The 22140-nt window shown below is 45.5% G+C and overlaps 1 protein-coding gene across 1 annotated transcript in view; it reads left to right on the top strand.

Moving 5' to 3' along the window:
• LOC149336294 (calcium-activated chloride channel regulator 1-like) overlaps window positions 1-19730 on the top strand; it is a 125326-nt gene extending 105596 nt beyond the window's left edge. The window contains exons 11-16 of the mRNA XM_089554109.1: window positions 2772-2990; window positions 10580-10853; window positions 11621-11794; window positions 17566-17862; window positions 19331-19457; window positions 19628-19730. Of these exons, the coding sequence (XP_089410235.1) occupies window positions 2772-2990; window positions 10580-10853; window positions 11621-11794; window positions 17566-17862; window positions 19331-19457; window positions 19628-19730 (1194 nt within the window). The remainder of the gene's footprint in view (window positions 1-2771; window positions 2991-10579; window positions 10854-11620; window positions 11795-17565; window positions 17863-19330; window positions 19458-19627) is intronic.
• Window positions 19731-22140: the final 2410 nt, after the last annotated feature.

Genomic DNA, 22140 nt, shown 5'->3' on the forward strand with positions numbered 1-22140 from the left:
TTGGTCAACACTGTTCCCACTTCGAGTTTTTGATGAATTCGCTCTAGCCCTACCATAAGCTTGCCGTCCCGGTTAGCTCAATTGGTAGAGCGACTGCTCCGGTGAAGCGATGGTCCCGGGTTCGAACCCCGGACCAGGACGAATTTTTCTTTAACTACGAAGTTTCTGAGAAAGCTGTGTAGCTTTCCTTTGTAGCCGTATGGCTGCGCTCGGGTGGACGTCAATGAGTAATTACTCCCTTATTAAAAATCTACTCCACCTTGGGGGATTCCCCTAAACATTTGGTGAACACTGTTCCCACTTCGAGTTATTGATCAATTCGCTCTCGCCCTACCATAAGCTTGCCGTCCCGGTTAGCTCAATTGGTAGAGCGACTGCTCCGGTGAAGCGGTGGTCCCGGGTTCGAACCCCTGACCAGGACGAATTTTTCTTTAACTACGAAGTTTCTGAGAAAGCTGTGTAGCTTTCCTTTGTAGCCGTATGGCTGCGCTCGGGTGGACGTCAATGAGTAATTACTTCCTTATTACAAACCTACTCCACCTTAGGGGATTCCCCTAAACATTTGGTTAAGCTTACTGTCCATTGCCTAAAAGGCATTTACTAAGGCAATCGCTAAGAGAGTCATGACAACCTTAGACTTCCTTCAACCAAAATATCATGCAGGCTTTCGTAAAAGATACTCCACAGTAGACTATATTCACGCTATCGATCAGGTGATAGAGAAATGCGAAGAATATAACCAACACCTATATATAGCGTTCTTGGATTACGAGAGAGCATTTGACTCAGTGGAAACCTCAGCTGTCATGCAGGCATTGCGGAATCAGGGTGCGGAAGAGTGTTATGTGAAAATACTGGAAGATATTCTTAACGACTGCAAAGCTACCATAGTCCTTCATAAAGTCAGAAGTTGAATACCAATAACGGAAGGTGTCAAGGATGGAGGCATGATCTCGCCCATGCTATTCACCGCCTCTTTACAGGAATAATTCCGGGGCCTGGAATGGGAACAACTGGGGATAAGAGTTAATGGAGAGCACCTAAGTAATTTTCTATTCGCTGATGACATAGCCTTGCTAAGTCACTCGGGCATGAATTGGAAAGTATGACCAATGAGTTGGACATGCAGAGCAGAACGGTGGCGCTAAAAATTAGCATGAAGAAACCAAAGTAATGTTCAAGAGTCTAGCAAGGGAACTGTAGTTCACAATTTGTAGCGAGCTGCTGGAAATAGTAAGAGAATAAGTCTACTTAGGGCAGATAGTGGCCGCTGATCCGGATCATGAGAGGGAAATAACAAGAAGAATAAGAATATGGTGGAGAGCATATGGCAGGTTCTTTCAGATCATGAATGGCAGTTTACCTATAATGCCCATGAGAAAAGTATACAACACTTGTGTCTTACCAGTACTCACCTACAGGGCAGAAACGTGGAAGTTAACAAAGAGGGTTCAGCATTCGTTAAGGACACGCAGCCAGCTATGGAAAGAAATATGATAATTATAACGTTAAGACATCGGAAGCGGGCGGAGTGGGTGAGGTAACAAACGTAGTTTAATGGCATCCTAGTCGAAACCATGCCGTTATCCTTAATAACGGAGTGGATTCCAAGAGAAGGCAAGCGTGGCAGGCGGCGGCCCAAAGTTAAGTGGGCGGATGAGATTAAGAAGTTTGCAGGGATACGGTGGCCCCAACTGGCAAAGAACAGGGTTATTTGGAGACATGGGAGAGGAATTTGCCTTGCAGTGGGCATGGTCAGGCTGATGATGATGATGATGATGATGATGTGTTCCTTTGTGCGAAACAAATTGCACAGGGCGCCACCGCTCTTGTTTGTTGTCTCCAGTGCGCTTGCGCGGTCACACCTAGGTTGAGCGCCACGTGCAGAAATGTGGCGCCATCGATGCGTGCGCACTGGCACCGGCGTCGTGTCGTAGCAGTGGAAGTGCTCCCTATACTATAATTATTATCATCTAGAGGTGTAGCCAAGGAGCTGCACGCCTCCAAGGGCTATAGAGCTTGTGCCAGAACGCTGCTAGACTGAGGTTTCTTAGTACTTTGGACGCTTTTGACGCACAGCAATCATTTGCGTTGCCTTGAGCTAACGAACTAGACGAGGGGTGCATGACAGCAATTGGAATGTTTGCATTGTTTAGCTTGGGAGTTTAGAAAATCACTGCAGTTATCTGATCACCGTACTTTATCTCCATAATTTGCTCCTTCACATTCAGCTTCGTTAGTTTTGTCTCTTCATGCTAATAATCGACATCAAATAATGTAAACAACTTTATGAAGTGAGTAATCATTTGTTCGTTTTTTTTTTTGCAGTCACGCATCAAATTTACTTTTCACAACGATTCTTGATCTGTAAACGTTCGGGAAATCAAGACTTTTCTGGTAGAGGCCTCTATAAGCCTGAGCCTTTCGGTGCTCGACTGTACCATGTTCCTTAACGTATGGCTGTTGCAGCTATACACCCCGAAGACGTTAAATGAATTGGCTGTTTCCGAAGTAAGAGCGATCCACCGTGGAGCTAAAGACGAAAACGAGCGTTTGAAACTTCTTTGTTCTGTTGACGGGTGTAAGGAACAAAGTTACCGTCGGCTTCTAACAGATGAATTTCTCGTTTCCACCTGTACAGAATATACGCCGACCTTCACTGCACGTAGTTTTCCTTCCTCCTTTTTCTTCATTTATGCGTGACGTCTACTTCCACTTCCGAGGTTGACTGCGTTCAGTTCATGCTGCGCGGCGTTTTCTTTCCGCAACAGCTGCTGGATGCCGACGAAGAGGTCACGAGTTCGCTTGAGAGGCAGTTCCAAGTGGACGCCGCCGTCGGTAACTCGACAGTGGAGCACGTGAAGCGAAACAGCCCCGGCAACATGCGAATCCACGCCAGCCTCATCGACCCCAGCAGGAAGCCGTGCCAGGGTTGCCAGGAAACGGCGAGCGGGGACGAATTAGCCATCGCCATACCGAGTCCAGCAATGGTAAGTGGCCGGTTAATTCCCAATGTAGGCTCCTGCCATTTTAGAAGGCGCCTATAATACGACCAAGCTGCCCATCACTGCTGCATATATGTACCAATGTATAGATGGATGCCATGATCATTCTCTTTAAAACGGCATTGTGGAACTTCGAATATTTTGTTTTTCTTTCAGTCTTATAGGCCGCGTAAAAAAATCTGGAATCCAACGTTTCGTTTTGCTACTGCTTTAATTTAAACTCAATAAGTAATAATTTAGATACTAAACATAAGTTAGAAGAACGTAGAACACACAGCCACATGTTGCCGGTGAGATTTCTTCCAAATCGCCTTCTCATGCAACGTACGGTGGTCCACTGACTAATATTATTACTAAGGGGGGGGGCAAGAAAAAGAATTGGAAAAAGAATGGTGTTCCAGCCTGTCCAACTAAGTATAACGGGCTTAATACAATATGAAGTAAAAAGTTACAAATAATAAAAAGGAATTTCGCATAGCAGTAAAGGAAATAAAAATGAAAAAAGAAAACTTATTTGTAGTGCTGAAGTCGAAGCTATTGGAATGATTGTGAAGAGAGTTATTGCGTACTGAAGGAAAATAATAACTCTAGGAGATATACTTACAATAGTTTTAGTAGAATAGCACCTTAAAAATAATTATAACTAATAGATATAGTAATAACAATATAAAATGAGGAGATATATAATATTTTTTGGAGATATAGTAACTCCAGCAGGTATAAAATTAGGAGATGTAATCAGCATGATGGGAAGGCTAGCCTTCAGTATGTTCTTTACTGGTGGGCAGATAATAAATTTCAAGGAGATGGAGGGATAATGATAATTTAGATTCATAGCTCTTGTTTCTATCTCTTGCGGCATTGGGGACATTTGAGTGGACATTGGGGACATTGAGTGGAATGCTCTATGTTTCGGCTTCGAATTGTGTGGTTGCAAGCTTTGTTGCGTCAATTAATTCTATATGGGTCGTTGTTGTTTTGAGAAATGTTTGAAGCTACGTTTGTGATATAGAAGGCTTATCTCAAGGTGGTCTAAGAGTTTGAGGTGGTTACCGTCGGTAAATGCGGAAATAGTTTTGTATGTGTTTTGAAAATGAGGATGTTTTGTTAGTTTATTGTGAATTAGTATGTTAGCGTCACGCTGTTGCCACCCAACTTCGCGCACTTTTATCGTGAAGTTCCCAGACACCCTTAGAGCGTGTGGGGGTAATGGTCTGGGGCTGAGAGATTCCCTCGACTCAGCGTGGCAAGCTCAGCAAAGACCAGCTGCGAAGTGTGAAGAGGTTTTTGGTCGTTTGGTGCACAGCTTTCGCCGGTCGCAAGCCGAAGAATGGGTCGCAGCCAAAGGTTCACAAACAAAACAAAGTTTGCAGAACTAAGAGACTTTACAGACGATTTCACGATCACTAGTACAAACACGTACAAAGTGATTACCAAAACAATACGACTCGTGCAAATTTACACTCGAGAGAGATTAGAATACAATGTAAATATTGCCCCTAAAGTGCACTAACAGAAGAGAGAGAGGCAAACAAACAAAACACAATTTGTTCACCGGGCACTGCGACAGTCCGACGACCAGAGGTCCATGACGATGCTGTCGCGCAGACTGGCGCACGCTTCCTCGTTGGTCCGTGGCTGGGCGAGTGGTGTTCTCCCGGGAGTCGAACGGGCGCGCTTCTATGAAGCTTAGACGGCGGCTCGGACTAAATTGACAGCGGTCAACGCCCTACTTATATAGGCTTGGTCCATGTCTGTTTGTTCTACGCGCCAAAGTAGGCGCGCACATACAGCAGTGTCGGTCGTGCAGTCTCCTTTTCCTTCTCGCGCCGGCCGCGCGTCCTCATTGGTCACAAGCCGGGAGTCGCTTCGTGGAACTTCTCGTAATTTCTGGCAGGGCGCCGCCGCCGACGTGCGAGTGAAGAGGAGGGGGACTACAGCAGTGTCGGTCGTGCAGTCTCCTTTTCCTTCTCGCGCCGGCCGCACGTCCTCATTGGTCACAAGCCGGGAGTCGCTTCGTGGAACTTCTCGTAATTTCTGGCAGGGCGCCGCCGCCGACGTGCGAGTGAAGAGGAGGGGGACATGCCTTAGCACACGCAAGGCGCTTTCTGTCAACATCGCCTAGAAGCGGCTCCGACACTCTACACAAATCGACGTCGTGGCTTACTCGTTCCCTCCGGCGAGCCGTGGTGGTGGGGGAAGCCACACAAACACAAGGCTAGCCGCTCTCCAGGGGTTTCCTACTCCACCGTTTTACGACCCTCGCTGGCGAGATGCGTCCGCGCATCGCTGTTTTTGTTTGTTTGCTTCAAAAGTGGGCCAAATTTTGTGACACCTGTGTAAGCGATGCCTTTTGACTTCGACCGTACTGGGAACTTGGAAGAACGCTAACGTTATCTTAATTCATAAGAAAGGGACGTCAAGGACTTGAATAATTAAAGACCGATCAGCTTACTGCCCGTTCCCTAGAAGGTATAAAGTAAAGTAATCGCTAATAGAGTCACGACAACTTTAGACTTCAATCAACCAAAGTATCAACCAGGCTTTCGTGAAAAATACTCGACAATAGAGCTTATTGCCGTTATCAATCAGGTGATAGAGAACTGAGCAGAATATAAGAAATCCCAATATACAGCGTTCATTGATCACGAGAACGCATTTGACCCAATGGCAACCTTAGTTGTCATGCAGGCATTGCAGAATCAGGGCATTAGAGAGTGTTATGTGAAAATATTGGAAGATATCTATAATGATTGCACAGCTACCACAGTCCTTCATAATGTCAGGAATAAAATTTCAGTAAGGTAAGGTGTCTGGCAGGGAGACAATCTCGCCAATGCTATTCACCGCCTGTTTAAAGAAGGTATTCCAGGGCCTGAAAAGGGAACAATAAGGGATAAGAGTTAATGAAGAACACCTAAGTAATTCTCGATTCGTTGCTAAGTCACTGAGGACATGAACTGCAAAGCATGATCAATGATTTAAACACGCAAAGCAGAACGGTGGCGCTAAAAATTCACCTGCAGAAAACCAAAGCATTTTTCAGCAGTCTAGCAAGGGAACAGCACTTCGCAATTGGTAGCCAGGTGCTGGAAGTAGTTAGAGAATGTCTACTTAGTGCAGGTAGTGACCGCTGCTCCGGCTCCTGAGAGGGAAACAATTGGAAGAATAAGAATGGGGTGGAGCGGATATGGAAGGTTATCTCAGATCAGATCATGAATCGCAGTTTACCAATGTCCTGCAAGAGAAAAGTATGCAACAGCTGTATCTTACCGGTACTAAACTATGGGGCAGAAACGTGGAGGTTAACAAAGAGGGTTCAGCTTAAGTTAAGGGCACCGCAGGCAGCTATGGAAACAAAAATGATGGGTGTAACGTTAAGAGACTGGAAGCGGGCAGAGTGAGTAAGGGAACAATCGCGGATTAATGACATCCTAATCGGACTCAAGAGGAACAAATGGGCTTGGGCAGGCCATGTATTGCGAAGGGAAGGTAACCGATGGTAACCGAAGGGAAGAGTAGCGCACTCGACTGCAAGGCAGGGCAAGCGTAGCAGAGGGCGGCAGAAAGTGAGATGGGCGGATAATATAAAGAAATTTGCGGTGACATGCTTTCCGCAGCTGGTAAAAATCAGGGTTAATTGGAGAGACATGGGAGAAGCCTTTGCCCTGCAGTTGACGTAGTTAGGCTGCTGCTGCTGATGATGATGACGATGGTGTTGGGTATTTGTGCTTAATGGCAGTAGTTAGTAGGCTTGACAAATATGGCGTCTAAATTCGAGAATGAAAGTGAAGTAGGATAAACGTGCTATTCGCATTGGACTTCGCATCAAGTGGATAGGTAAGGATACTACTTAAATCAAGGTGGTGGAGAATTTTCATAGTTATAGTAGTCAAATTCAATTACTGGTAAAGAGGGGTTTTATTTGTGGGCAGGTTTGAACACGCACGCACCCAGACGACACACACATAAACACCCACCCACACACACACACACACACACACAAATTATGATTGCAAAGTATATATACAATAATTTTAAAGTTACGGTTCTACAATGTGTAGTGTTATTTAAGAATTTTGCTTGTTTTTTAAGCTATTTTTTTTTGGGGGGGGGGGAGGGAGGCTCAGTGGATGGAAAGCAAGAAGAGGACAGGATGTTGATAATGAATAAAATTGTCAGGATAGCAGAGGGGCCATGAGCCACTGTTCCCTAGATGTGCTTCAGAAGGAACTCCTGATTACCATTAGTGTCAAGGTCATGCAGAATAACATTGGCGTGCATTATTTTAGCCCGCTTTGAAAAGCTAGTCAAAGAAGCACTATGCGGCAGCTCTTCTGGCCGAACCTTTTTATGGGGGTGGTACCCGACCGGTTTAGGTGAGCCTCTATGGCGCTATAACCCATGTAGTGGTGAGGCCCCCGCTCGGCAGTTGTGGACCCTGCGGCCCGTGGTTGGTCTCCCGACTTGTCATGGAAATGCCACCTTCCATGTTGCTAATGCATGCATGGTACCCAAATGTGTGCGTAGGCTTCTAAGGAAGGGCACTTCTGACGGAGAGGCCCCTTTCTATTACGTGCCAGAGCCCTTGGGGTTAGTGCTCAATATATCAGGTGGCCCCCAGCCAGCTGCAGAAACAAGGATAAACAATTCCATTACTTTTGAGAGCACAATTGGCAGTTTAATTTAATTACATTCGCACGTCTTTCATGAAACTAATTGTTAAAGTAATTTATTTTTTTCGGAAAGTAATTTTGCCTTGTATGCCCCATGTATTGCCTCGTTTGTGGTTTTGATGTGGGAATCTTCCAAATAGCGCTCTGATTTATTTCTATTTTCGAGTGAACTTCTGTCTCTAGGCAGAAAACCGCATTCCCGAAAATAAGCACTGCAGCCATTATTCGTTTCCAATACAACGCTATGTAGGTTTTCTTCAACTTATGTTATTTCATGGCCTTGTGGTACTTGTTCGGTTAAATCGTTTAGAATCTTTAGGACTGACATATCTGCGCAAAAAGTGAACCCATCAGCGTCTGCTGTGTCCTTAACGCCTGATGCTAGCAGCGCTATTTGTTCGAAGAATAATTTTCCGTTACCTTACGTGTTTATTGTATTTCTGTATTGATCCCGGCTCCCATTTGGCGACTAATACGTATATGATCACTTTTCCGACTCTACTCCGCTTGCTCGCCTATTTGCATCTTTGCGAGCTTGATACAGCTTCCCTGCGACATTAGGCAGTAGACAATGGTTGTCTGCATGTTCCAGAGTGCCTATGTGATTTGTCCCTCACATTCAGCTTCTCCATTTAATATAGGTAGTTTGCGCTGCTCACAGAAGTCTAGCATTAACTTCCCTTTAAAATCGTTTTATACTCTCTGATCATCGATATGACCAATAATATCCCCCCACTAAAATTATATCTGCATCACCTCCAAACTGATTTTATCATAAATGAGACTCTTAACTAGAGCTTTATTTCTTTGCCTGCATTTGCCAGCGGCTCATAAATAGTCAACCCGTAACAATGTCATTTTGCGGGTATGTATTCATGATGCCCAGTCATGTTCTTTGCAATCTGACAATTTTTTCCTTGATGCTTAAGCATACCTAGCCGTCCTCGTCGCATCAATTCTTTATTGCTTTTCTCTTTATGTTGCACCTTTCCGGAAATAACCGCTGATAAACAGAGGACCTTCTAGATTCCTCAGATGTTTCGCGCATAGAGCGCACACAACTATTTTATCGTCCTTTATCTGCTGTTCCATTTCCAACCATTTTGCTCCCTTTCTACCCCTTACTTTGTTTATATAACTGATCGGTTGGCTAGACTTCCTTTTTTATAGTTTTCTTTCTTGTCCTCTGAGTGGCTACTTTGCTGGGCTCAGCCTTCATTATTACCCTTTCTTATTCGCCGCCAGCTAATCCTACTTACACAATCCCCGCCTTTCTACCCTTCCACTGAAATTAATGCCACCTCGTCAGAACCAACACCTGTTCCACGCACATCCCTGTTTATTTATTCGACTTCGAAACCTTTCTCCAGGCTTGACTTCTTTATCTCCCGATCAGCACCAACCAAATCCTTGTCAGCCTCTTCGTAGCGTCCTAGCCCCTCCGGTAATGCAGTGTGCACACCACGATCTGCTCGTACTGTGCTGTTGCTTGCTATAGTTAACTCTCTTCGCTAATCTTTCAACCAATTGTGCAGTGTCAGTGGTGAGGACATCATTGAGTCCCGCTGGTACAATTACCACATTAACTGCCACATTCTGCGAAGAAGACGACTGATACTCGCCTGTCTCCATTTAACTGCTGCATTATGTAGAGTGTTTCACTTGACTTTACGCATTTTTTAAAAACAGGCTTTCCCCTTAGAAGAGCGCTTTTTTCGAGTTACGATTATCAGTGATGTAGTACACCACAATACAGCTTATACGTGCTATGTAGCAGGCTAGGTAACTAGTATTGAATAGTTAGTTTTTTAAGTATTATTGTTAGGCTCCTTATTTATTGAAAGGCGTGTACCCCACCGTTAGTAATATAAATATCACTATTTAGAATTTCGAAAATGCATCTCCCCTCGGCGCTGTGGCCCAACAAATTTTGGCTAATTCTCTAGTTACGTCACTGTAGAGGTTGCTTTGCCTGCAAGCTTCGCAAAAGCGCATGTATTTTGTCGCGATGCAGTCAAAACTTGGTGGGTCACAGCGCCGATGGTTAGCGCGTTTTAGAAATTCTAAAAACATGTATAGATATTCCTTACGGTGGTATACACGCCTCTCAGTAATTAAGAAGCCAAACGATCATAGTTAGATTTGACAACTCAACACTAGTTAACCAGGATTCTAGTTAGCCCGTCTTAGTTGCATTCTAATATACTATACCGCTGACAATGGTATGCTGAAAAATCACTCTTCCAACTCAAAAAGAAAAAAATTTAAAATTATGTTACGTCTTGGGTGAAACACCTTGTATATCCTGCACACGACCTCATGTTTGAGCCACCAGCGATAAGCATCTGGGTGTTCTCTCTTCCTCCCTGCTAACTTCAGGTTTCTGCCTCCTGGTGTCACTGAGGCACTTTCTTTCTGTCCATCTGTTGGCTCTGACTTCGATCTCCTTTTTAGGTGTTTACTGGTTCCCTTCCTCTCCATAGCCTCCAGACTTCCTAGCTGCCACCTGTGAATACCTGTCCCTCTCCAAGCCAGCTTGGCCTACGCTGCGTTCGCTGCCCACGCAAATGCAGGCCGCATCCACGAGGCTGGCGCGGGAATTTCCGCCATGGCTGTTTCAGATGGCAGTGTCCGCCATTTTTTCTTCCATTTCTACACCTAGCGTTCTTTGTAGGGTGTTGACAGGTGCAGATAATGTGCAGTTTTCTTCGTCAACTCTGTCGGGGGTGTGTACTTAATATGCAACAGTTGCTCATAAACTCCCCAGAAAGAAGGTCCATGGATGAAAGGTCCGCCGTGAAAGCGCCCTCTGAGAAAAGAATCTCCCTAGATTTACAAAGCATTACACAGAAAAGAGAATTACAAATGCTTACCGACACTTTTTTTCGTGCCTGCAAGGTTGGAACCTGGACACTGCACGTGACGAGTCCCAGCCCGGCCCCAGTGAAGGTCAACGTCGGGGTGGAGACCGAACCAAGAACAATAGACGACGAGCCGTTACAAATCGACGTCAAGGTGCTAGGATCTATATTTAACACGTACGAAGTGGAGTTCTGGGTCAAGGTCAGGAAGGGCTGGAAGCCGGTTCTGGACGCCGTGGTCATCGCCGTAGTTCACCGGCCGACGAACGATCAACACGCGATAAAAATCCGCCTTAAGGACGACGGAGTAGGTAAGAGCTATTGCTAGTATAGTAAGAAACATTAGGCCCTCTTACACTGCGTAACGCTATCAACGGCTAAAAAGCTGGACTCACAATTGCTGTGCTCGGAATATGTCCTGCGTCTTTTTGTCTACCTTCTTTGTGGTGAGCCACACAAGAAAGTTGAACTGATTACCGAATACCTGAACTTTCCCTATATGTAAACTTGAAGGGAGTATTATCCTAGCGAAATATAAAAAAAGCGATAAAGAAGCAATGCGAGACTATCGAATTTCTTCTTCTCATGTCAAAGGTTTCTCTTAAATATCTAGCAACTGATTCTGGAAAGCCTGAGTTACATTTTGTGGTTTATTGAGACAACCAAAGTAACTGAAGATTCTGATCCACCAAAAAACACCGTTGCGTCTGTTACGTGGATGTTTCCTGTGTTGGTGCCTTCCTGCCTTTCTTCCTACCTTTCTTTCCTTTTTGCTCTATCTCATTATTTCCTTCCTGCTTTCTCTCTCTTTGTACCTTCCACAATCTCACTTTCTTTCCATCGTTCTTTCTTTCACTGTCGTGCTTCCACCGATCCTAGTTCCTTCCGCTGTCTCGCTTTTTTCGATCCTTCTTCCTTCCGCTCTCTCGCTTTCTTACCGTCCTTCTTCCTTCTGCTCTCTCGCTTTATCTCCATCCTTCCCCCTTCCTCTCTCTCTTTTTCTTTCCATCCTTCTTCCTACCGCTACTACGCTTTCTTCAAATCCTTCATCGTGTGCTTTTCCTGAACCTTTTCCCAGACCCCGACTATATCGAAAATGACGGCATATACAGAGGCTACTTCTGCCAGCTCGTAGGCAAAGGACGATACACCTTCACGGTGGAGGTCTCAAGCCAGAAAACGACACGTGAGAAGTACCTCTTGAGGCGCTCGGGTACCTTACTCAGCACGTCAGCCCTTGTTGCTACTACGGGTGAGTTTCCATGTACTCGGCACATTTATCCGTCGAGGCACTCACGTAAACTCAACTTGTGCTAGTCAGTCAACTGCAGCGCTAGGTGCAATCACGCGGGCTTCCCCCCAAGCTATGAAGAAGTACCTTCATCCGAGCACAATGCAATTCCGCGCGAACGCTGACATTCCTGATGCTCGAATGCAGAGGAGCAGTTGAAATTAAGACTCCAAAGGTGGAGTAATGTAACGTCGTTTTTCTTTTGTATATGTTGAATCTGTAGAAGGTCAATGTAAAGGTCGCCGAGGAGAGGACCGCGGTCACGTTTATTTGAAAGCTGGCGGAGAGATGACAGCGGCAGAGCAGCGGCGGCAGCGTCCGCCTGAGGCCGAGGTCCAGAGCTTTCTCTACACGCGTGCTCGTCCAGTAGGCGACCGCGGTCACGTTTATCTGAAGGCTGACGGAGAGATGACAGCGGCAGAGCAGCGGCGGCAGCGTCCGACCGAGGCCGAGGTCCAGAGCGTTCTAACTAGCGTGGCAAGTTGCCCTCCTCTACGACTTCGCCCATATAAACCATGTGTCACATTGGAGCTTAAAGTCCATATTTGGTTAGATTCCTGCATACAGATGCGTGCCTGCAACATCCGTCACTAGGCGACATGCCCCGACTTGTGCATGAAAGAGAGTTTCAGCTGATTTTGTGCTTAACGTGAAAAACGACGTCGCTGAAATAATTCCTCCCGACATTTATGTAGATTGAAAAGGTACAGGTATTTCGCAGAGTGTTACTGGGTGCCGATGTAGCCTCTTGACAGGGGTTCTCAATCCTTGAACACACCTTTTCTGGCCGACTGTACCAACTATTGAGCGGGTTGTATGCATCGCCACGCAGGGCGAGCGATGCGCGCTATCGGCGACAGTGGCGAATGGAAATTCAGGATGGAATCGAATGCAGAGGGAATGTAGTGTCCCCGAGGGCTCGAAAGTCGGTGTAACCGCCTTGCAGAGGTCTCTTCCAAACTAAAACAAAGATAAAAAAAAATAGATTGCGAGACTCTATACGGAATCGTATTCGCGTGTTGGTAGGGGTAGTGTGCCGTGGCCCCTCCTTCCCTGTCCCTGTAGCAGTACTTTAAGTTGAAATGCAACATTTTGACGCCCATATTGTGTTCACGTGGGCAGCAATACCCAGTGCAGATTCTAGCGGCGTGGATATGTACATTAAAATAACTGAAAGTGGGCAAAGTCCGATATATTTATCGTGCGTTTTCGATTTTGTGCGTCACACGTGCGCAGGAGTCTATAAGCATTAAGATGGAAAATGTTGATAAGCTTATTTCTGGAAAAGAAGTCTTTAATGGAGTGTGTATTGGTTGGTTATAAACAATTCCGAGAGCCCGCTTTTCAAGGACAGCTCATTTTTTTTAGACTGGTATATGCAGCGGCGCCCGAAACTAATGGGCAGTAGTTTAAATGTTTGGGAAACAATGCGTCATAAAGCAATTTTTACTTTCTTTCAGGAGACAACTTCTTAAACGAGTCAAAAATCCGATGGCTTTCGCTGCTTTTAAAGCTACATTGGTTATGTGGTCATCCCACAACCTATTTTTGGTGAATATTACGCCAAGTGACCAAATGACCTTAATATTTCAATCTCTTCATAGTTAAAAAATCGGCGAAGGAGATCACTGCACATTCTGTGTTTTCGGTGAAAAAGTATTGGTTTAGGTTTTACGGCATTTACGTAGAGAAGACTTTTATCACACCATATTTTTATTTTCTCCAAGAGCATATTCGCATTCCTTGTTAACGCGATTAGTATCGCCAGATAAAAACAAACTGGTATCGCCAGTGTTAACTATGAACCTTTCACTTGTATCCACACTTATTATATCATTAATATATAGATGAATTAGCAACAGTCGCTGGATATTCCCTTGGGGAACCCCGCAGGAGGCTGTTCTAGGAATTGATTTTCTATTCATTTATTTAGACGCACTGTTTTCTGAGTGCTAAATAAGAAATAATTAAAAGTCGTGGTTTTCGCCTTATTCCTTGATATTAAAGCTTTTGAAACAGGCTGCTATGATTTGTGCAGTTAAAAGATTTCCTTACCTCAGAAAAGTTCCTAAACAAGTTTTCTATTTTCACTTTTCTTTAATATATATTCATTCTGGTGTAGAAGAGCAAGTTCTGATGAACGGCCTTCTTGAAGCCATATTGTCAGTCGGCGATTATACCGCGTTTATTGCAAAAGTTCCCAGCTCGTTTGAGAATAAGCTTCTCTAGCACAAGACAGGCAAACTACTGATTGATCTACAGTTCCCAAAATTGTTTTTATCTCATTTCTTGTATAAGACTGCTACTCTAGCAACCTGCATTTTCAAAGGGAAAGTGGTGGTCTCGGTAGATAACATATGTGTTCTAATGGCGCATTAATAATGTCGATGACACGATTGACTGGGCGAATGTGGATATTAACTGCATCACAGGGGGTACTGTTCTTCAGGTCTCTAAGCGTTTACATAATTTCATGGCCAGAGACAGGGTCTGCAAACAAGGACGAAAGGCATCTATCAATGGCTAGATGAGATGAATGTGATGAGAAATTGGAAGGGGAGGTATAAACTCGTTAAATTCTTTTGCGAGGTGACTACCAGAATATTCTATCACACGGTTAGTTGTCTTACTGGGGCTTCTAACCGGCGAAATGCTGGAGTTGAGTGACCGCAGCTCACGCCAGAGATTAAGAGGGCAATTTGATGGCGTCTGAAAAAGAGTTTCAGAATGTATGTCCTTCGCCTGTCGTATATCGGAATTCAGTTTATTCCTGTACTTCTTAAAGCCCTCAAAACAAGGCTCTCTTAGGTGTGAATAAATACCTGATATAATTTGTGATTTTTTTATACGCGTGTGCAATTCACGCGATATCCACGGCTCGCTTATGGTATCAGGCGCCCTCTTTAACATTGGATTAAAATGATTGTTATCAATATGAATGAACTTGCCGAGCAAAAACTCATAACTGCTCTGCGAACAACTTTATTTATAACCAGTTAATATCCTGCACATTTGAACCGAATCTTTCTAGAGCACCTGCTGTTAGATATTGGACTATAATAAGGCAGTAATTACTCATTCCCGTCCACCCGAGCGCAGCCATACACTTTTAAGGAAAACCCCGCCGTGGTGGCTCAGTGGTTACGGCGCTCGGCTGCTGACCCGAAAGACGTGGGTTCGATCCCGGCTGCGGCGGCCGAATTTCGATGAAGGCGAAATTCTAGAAGCCCGTGTGCTGTGCGATGTCAGTGCACGTTAAAGAACCCCAGATGGTCGAAATTTCCGGAGCCCTGTACTACGGCGTCTCTCATAGCCTGAGTTGCTTCGGGACGTTAAAACCCCAATAAACCAAACCAAAAAAACTTTTGAGGAAAAGTCAGAGAATTCCTTAAGTAACTACTAAGCAATTACTTGTCACACAGATCGCTACCTTCATAGTAGCCGGAAGTAGTAAAAGCCAAATTAGTGAAAGTTACTACCTCAATAAACTAGAGAAGAGCACTGCAATCGCAAACAAAATGCTAGGGGTATTTACTAAGAAAATGCTTAGCAACATTTCGCAGATGCTGCTAGCGTTCTCACCCGGTGCGCTGCATAGCTTGCTAAATTTATGCATGATGCAAAAATAAATGAAGCTGCAAGATCAATTTCGTCAATTTCCGATCACGCCCATAGCTGCCAATGCCTTCTGGCCGTAAGTCACACGCTAGGGCTTAGACAAATAGCGCATTACATGTACAAATTATGCGAGGTGATTGCATAAAAGAGCCTTACAGGGCACACACAAGGGTCCAGAATGCAAGAAAAACACGAACAAGAAATGGTTACGGATGCGAGACACATAAGTGCACAGTAACTCTTTCTCCGTCTGATCCATTCCATAGTTCAGGCTCTCATTTACGGGCTTGTGGCTTTATAGAAACAGGTTAGCATACCTTGCTGCACGCCCCTGCAGAAATGTTAAGTTACAAAACCAATTTGTTCACACAACAGTCAGTGTCAGTTATGTTCTCTCACTGTATTTTAATGTGCAGTTATGGTATGTGGGGTTTAACGTGCCAAAGCTACTCAGGCTGTGAGCGACGCCGTAGTGAAGGGCTCCGGAAATTTAGACCACCTGGGATTCTTTAACGTGCTCTGACATCGCATAGTAGACGGGCCTCTAGACTTTCGCCTCCATTCAAATTCGACCACTGCGGCCGGGTTCGAACCCGCCTCTTTCGGGCCAGCAGCCGAGCACCGTAAGCACTGAGCGGCGATTTTAGGGTTCATGCAACGGTTACTAACCAGGTGCTAACTAGCGACCGCAGTTAGTAAGAAGAAAGCAAAGACTACTTTTACTGACTATACCATGAGAGGTAGGCAAGTAGTTTGTAAAAAATAGCAAAATGACATAGGAGTCAGCAACTGCTGTATTTTCTACCTTTTACTGCCTTATTTAAGAGTGTACGGCTACAAAGGAAAGCTTTACAGCTTTCTCGCAAACTTCTAGTTAAAGAAAAATTCGTCCTGGTCTGGGGTTCGAACCCCACTTACTACGAACTTTGGATACAACGAACCAATGCCGAGTGACGATCAAGTTCGTTATAAGTGGGCTCAACTGTACGAGGGGGTACCCAAAAGAAACCGGACTAAATTTTTTTGTCGGCAAAGCTTCTGTGGTACCGCGTTTTGCCACTAGGAGCGCATAGAACGAACATTTCTGAGTCAGTAAGCCGAGTGCCGTCGTTGAAGGAGGTCAGACTAGTTTAGGCAGAGTTTTAGAGTGACGGCTGTTTTGTGTGAGTGTCGTTTTTGCAATGGCTGATTTTCGTGAACAGCGTGCGCCGGTGAAATTCTTATCTTTGCTCGGAGAAAGTTGAATGGAAGCTCTTGAAATATTAAGAAAGACGTACAAGGACGATGCTATGGGGACAACTCAAGTGTTCCTGAATTGCATCCTGAATCAAAGAAACAATCATGTCAATGGAAAACTTCAAATTCACCTCGCCTCAAGAAAGCTCGTCAGGTGAAATCAAACCTCAAAACAATGCTGATTTGTTTTTTCGACGTGACAGGAGTCGTTCATTGCGAATTTGTTTCGCAGGGCCAGACAGTTAGCCAGGCGTTCTACTTCCATGTTTTGAAAAGATTGGGCAACAGTGTGCGGTGGAAGCGGCCAGATTTGTGGTGGTCGGATGACTGGTTTTTCAATCATGGCAATGCCCCTGCTCACACAGCCCTGTCTCTACGACAATTTTGCTCCAAAAATGGCATGACCTCTATTCCTCAGCCCTCATACTCTCCCGACCTTGCCCCGTGCTACTTTCTATGTTTCCTAGAATGAAAAAATAGGTGAATGGAAAGCGTTTCGCTGATGTTGCTGAGGTGAAGAAAAAAACGACGGAGGCACTGTCAAGCATCACAAAAAAAGAATTTAAACAATGTTTTCAAAAATGGAATGAAAGATTCGACAAGCGTATCATTGCAAGTTGGGAATACTTTGAAGGAGATTGAAGGTCTGTGCTTAAAATGTGAACAAATAAGTTCAAACAAAAATAAGTCCGGTTTCTTTTGGGTACCCCCTCGTATGTCAAAAAAATAAATCACCTACAGAGCTGCGCTCGTGTTTGCAATTAGGAAGTAACCTAATCACCTTCATAAGTTTTTTTAATGGCCTTGCGAACTAACTGGTCGTCTGAATTCCTTCCCTTTTTCTTCTTATGCCCCTTCACCGGCTGTTACTCCCGCAGAAACAGACCTGAAACCGAGCCTCGAACCGGTGACCGCGTACCCGATATCGTGGTTCAAGATTATCGACAGCACCCACGACGACACCACCGGCCCAGCCCGTGAGCCAGTGGACAATTTTCAGAGGGTGGTGTCCGGAGAGCCTTTCATTGTCAAGGAAGATATTCTGGAAGAGCAAATCCCTCCAGCATCCATGCGGGACTTCACCGCGAAAGTACTGGAGCCGAGAAAGGACAGAACTCTCCTGGCGAACGTAACGTGGACATGGCCAGGAGCTCATCTCACGTCGTGTGGAAACGGTACGAACTTTAAAAAGCAACGTGTATTGTGGGGCTCGCACGCACTTAATCCACTTATTAAGTATAGTATTCCTGTATGAAAAACTGGGCAAATTGGAATCGAATTATGGGAGAGTCTCATCGAAAGCGTAAAGTCGGCAGATGAGAGAGGAGGGGTGCATTTTAAAGATTTTTTCTATTGTTGTGACGCTATTCGCGCTAAGTTGCCGTTGCGTTCTTGAATGCCCTATAAAAATCGGCTTTCTTCCCACGCGTTCTGCTATAATGTTGAAGTTTGATATCCACCGAAAAACACGTCCGCTAAATACAATTGTATTCTTTTAGATAACTATAACGCCACATTTTACGGAAATGAGGCTCATATACACACGCTGCTTTATCCACTGTATTGCCATCCACTATCGCCACACTACTGCTGTCCAGTTCTGCTGTGGAAAACTATAGGAACATTTGAAGGAGCTGTTGTAACGGTTGGTTGCTTTCGGCCTCGTTGGAGAGCCGTCTTATATATCCCTTCCCACTTTAAGTCAAATATAACATTGAATCAGAAATTTCGCGCGTAGTTTACCAAAAAAAAGACAAGTTCCTATTGTATTAGCCAGCAGCCACACCAAAAGATGCGCATGTGTCTGTTGTGACGGGATGCCGGAACTGACTTACGATGTACTGCGCCATGTGTTTTCGGCAGCATTACGAAGAAAGCAACTGGCCCCGACACCTGCGCAGCGTTACTGCGGGTGTTTATTATTATTTGTGCTTTATTTCGCAGAAAGAGTGTACTCGAATCCTGTCTTGAGAAAAAAGCAATACAAATGTCCCGACATAACGAAAGTATGACCGGGAAATTTGAATTTTTTTTACATACTTGTTGCAAAGTCAATAAATTGAATTGGAATGACCCTTAGATCATGAGAGACGTGGTGCGGAAAACCGATAGTACAGTCGAAAGAATTACTACTTCGCAACTATTTGCTGTCCATCATAACGGACGTATCTTTGGAAAAGGTGCTAGTTTAAACGAGCAGGGAATTGAGGATCATTTTGTGGTTCTGAGATGCGGTTGTTTTAACATGCAACAATTCTTAGGTGATCTGATCACTTCAAAAAGGTGACGAAATACAGCTTTAGATGTCCGGCACGCTATCAAGCACAGTATTTTTCATCAACATAAGTATGTAAATGACGTGAGGACAACTGTTTGCGAAAACGTTCGCTCGCCTATTGACCCACCACGACTGCTTCATGTCAGATGGCAGGCAGACGCTCGTGGTATCCTGAACAAGAATGACCTCTTTTAAAATTTCATCGTGAAATATACACAGCCAGAACACACACATGACTTCTGTGAAAACTTGGCGAGAGAAACGAAAGCATAGCGCTGATCTCAGTACATATCAGTGGCATAGCTTGTGATGACGTCACACTGGATGGTGTCCTGTTTCCCCTCAACGACGTTGCTTTTTCGCAGCTTCCGCCGTGGATATTCGAGTCGGAAAAGAATTCCATCACCTAAAGTACGACTTCGAAAACCAGGTTAAGATCACAGAAGCCGACGTCGTCGAAGGCAACCTGGATCCGTTGCCTCCTGGTGGCCGGCATGTTGTCACTTTATCACTTCCCGCCAGCTTCTCCTCGTTTGAGGAAGATGGCACCTGGATATGGGACGCTTGCATGGCAGCTCGAGTAGCTAACAGTTATGGGCGGAAGTCCGATGTTTCGAACGTTGTTTCAGTGTTTTACGCCCCTTGGGCTTTTCCCACAATAGTGACCACCACCACGAAAACAACAACGACAAGGGCCCCGACCGAAAAGGTCACGACAACACAAGGGCCAACACAAGCTATGGATGCACCAAAGGAAAGCAGTGACGATTCGCCTTTCATTGCGTCACCCTTGTTCTGGGTTGCACTGTTCTGCATCGCAGCGCTGATCATCATTGTCATCGTGCTTGCGGTATCCTTGATGCTAAACCTCAAGGAGGAGGGCCAGTCAAACCGCACGGAAGGAGAGCGGACAAACTTTACTTCATAAAACTTAACAAAAATAAAAATTGGTTCTAGCATCGTGTTAGTGATCATAAATGTCCAGGAGCCCTCCGGCCTCCGCCTCATTCCTCGCCTTGGTGACCACTTTGCGCTTGTTTATCACGTCCGTAGCAAGCAGAGCGTCTCCCAGAAAGACCGAGATGAGGTCAGGACGGACCCCACGGTGGGTGGTTTCGGACATGCCCACAGATAATGTTAGAGGTCGGCCGCTGGGGCCTGAAAGGCAGAACACTGAGGTGGATATCAGGCTGGGTGCATGCGGCTAACTATTGCAGACAAGGCGTACGAGTTCATCCGGCGGTGCCTCCAGACTGCGCTCTCACGTGTGTAGAGAGGGTGGTGTGGCACTGGATTAAGGCGCCTACTCTGTTGTTGTTGTTGTTGCGACTGAGAGAAGGATGAAAAGGGAAGTGCACGGGCCTGCCGACTGGCTCAAGCCGAGCCCCACCACTGCCACGTGCAAATAGAGGCGAATTCAAAGGTAAGAGGAAAGAGAAAAGAAAAGACGCGCGTCGCAACAACGGCGTCCGCCGAAGCGAACTCTGGCTGAAAAAAAGACAAGCTCCTACTCTCGCGTTGGTAGGTAGTTTAAGAATAGGTGGCTCGAAGCTTTGGTGTTTGGTTCGGTTTTGAGGAAAGGAAAAGACACAGTAACTGTCTCACATATCTAGGTGGACACCCGGAACCGCTCCCTAAGGGAAGGCATAAGGGAGGGAGTGAAAGAAGACAGGAAGAAGAGGTGCCGTATTGGAGCTCTCCGCGCACTGACATCGCACAGCACACGTGCGCATGTTGAGTTTCGCCTCCATCGAAACGCTGCCGCCGTGGTCGGGTTCATTCCCGGGTACTCCGGCTTAGTAGACCAGCAGGGTGTGTTGTTGGGCAGGTTTCACATTCTGAACATTGTAGCGCTGGCAGACGAGTTGTTAGTTCAGCGCCCTGTGTGTCCCGTCCTTCCTTCGTCCGTCGTCTGCCAGCACTACAATGTTCAGCAGATGACCGCCTTAACCACTGAGCCACCTTGAAGGCCAAGTTTTGAGGGCTCCAAGAAGTTTCGGGCGTTGAAGTGCGCATGCGCAATACGGCAGACCGCCTTGCGTCTTGAGGTAACTTCAGCGGGGAACGCTACTTTGCTGAAATACCGTGGGCCTAAACGCCGTTTACCTTCAGGCAACATGGCGGCGGCAGTCCAAGCTGGGTGTATCGCTTCGCCACCGATTGGGCGCTCGCGCTACACATGTGTGTCGCTTTCACGGCAGTCGAAATGCGAATAAAGCTTTCGCTTTCTGTGAACATGTCTGCACCACACAATTTTAGCCATAAAACAAACCAAATTTTCAGATTGCTTCATTGCTTCTAAACATGCTAGGCTTAGCGAGTACACTTCGTCCGATGGGAGTTTGCTTTCAAGTAGCACGTCTTGGTGGTGCCTATCTGCAATAGTAATGTTGGTTCAAACCAAGTATGTAAACTGGCGACGGTTCTAGTAACGCTAGTTAAACAACCCCTCTCCACTAGAAAATTGGAGAATAATTCCCTTAGGGCGCGGTTGAGGTGTCCACCGAGATATGTGAGACAGATACTGCGCCATTTCTTTCCCTCAAAAACCAGTTATGAAAAGGAATTGGTGCAGTACCTATCTCACGTCTTGGTGGACACCCGAACCGCACCGTAAAGGAAGGGATAAGGGAGGGAGTGCAAGAACACAGGAAGAAACAGGCCCCATAGTGGAGGGCTCCGGAATAATTTCCACCACCCGGGGATCTTTAACGTAAACTGACAACGCACAGCACAAGGGCGCCTTTTGCATTTCACCTCCATCGAAACATGGCCGCCGAAGCCGGTATCGAGACCGGGAACTATGACTCTAGCCGAGCGCCCTATCCACTGAGCCACCTCGGCATGTTAACTAGTTTGATGCAGAAAGGGGCCACGAAGAATTAGCATTCCGTTAACTCGGTGCTTTACTATTTATGGAGTAAATTTTATTCGCGCGGACGTCAAATAACTGAAAAACAAATTACAATTGCGACATTTACCATTCGTTCGTACGCACGAGATGGCGCTACACGTGGCAAGCAATGAAAAAATGTCTAAAGCGGCAGCTGTTGGTAGCGTTTGTTTCGGTTATTTTATGCGAACTTTGTGCTGCAGAAGAGTAGCCGCATATATGAAACAAAAACATCTTCACTTGTTTATTTTTATTTTGGTTATATCTCTTGGTCGCAATGGT

This window comes from Amblyomma mixtum, chromosome 7 (assembly GCF_055824585.1).
Source record: "Amblyomma mixtum isolate Tamu chromosome 7, ASM5582458v1, whole genome shotgun sequence".
NCBI classification, from domain to species: domain Eukaryota; kingdom Metazoa; phylum Arthropoda; class Arachnida; order Ixodida; family Ixodidae; genus Amblyomma; species Amblyomma mixtum.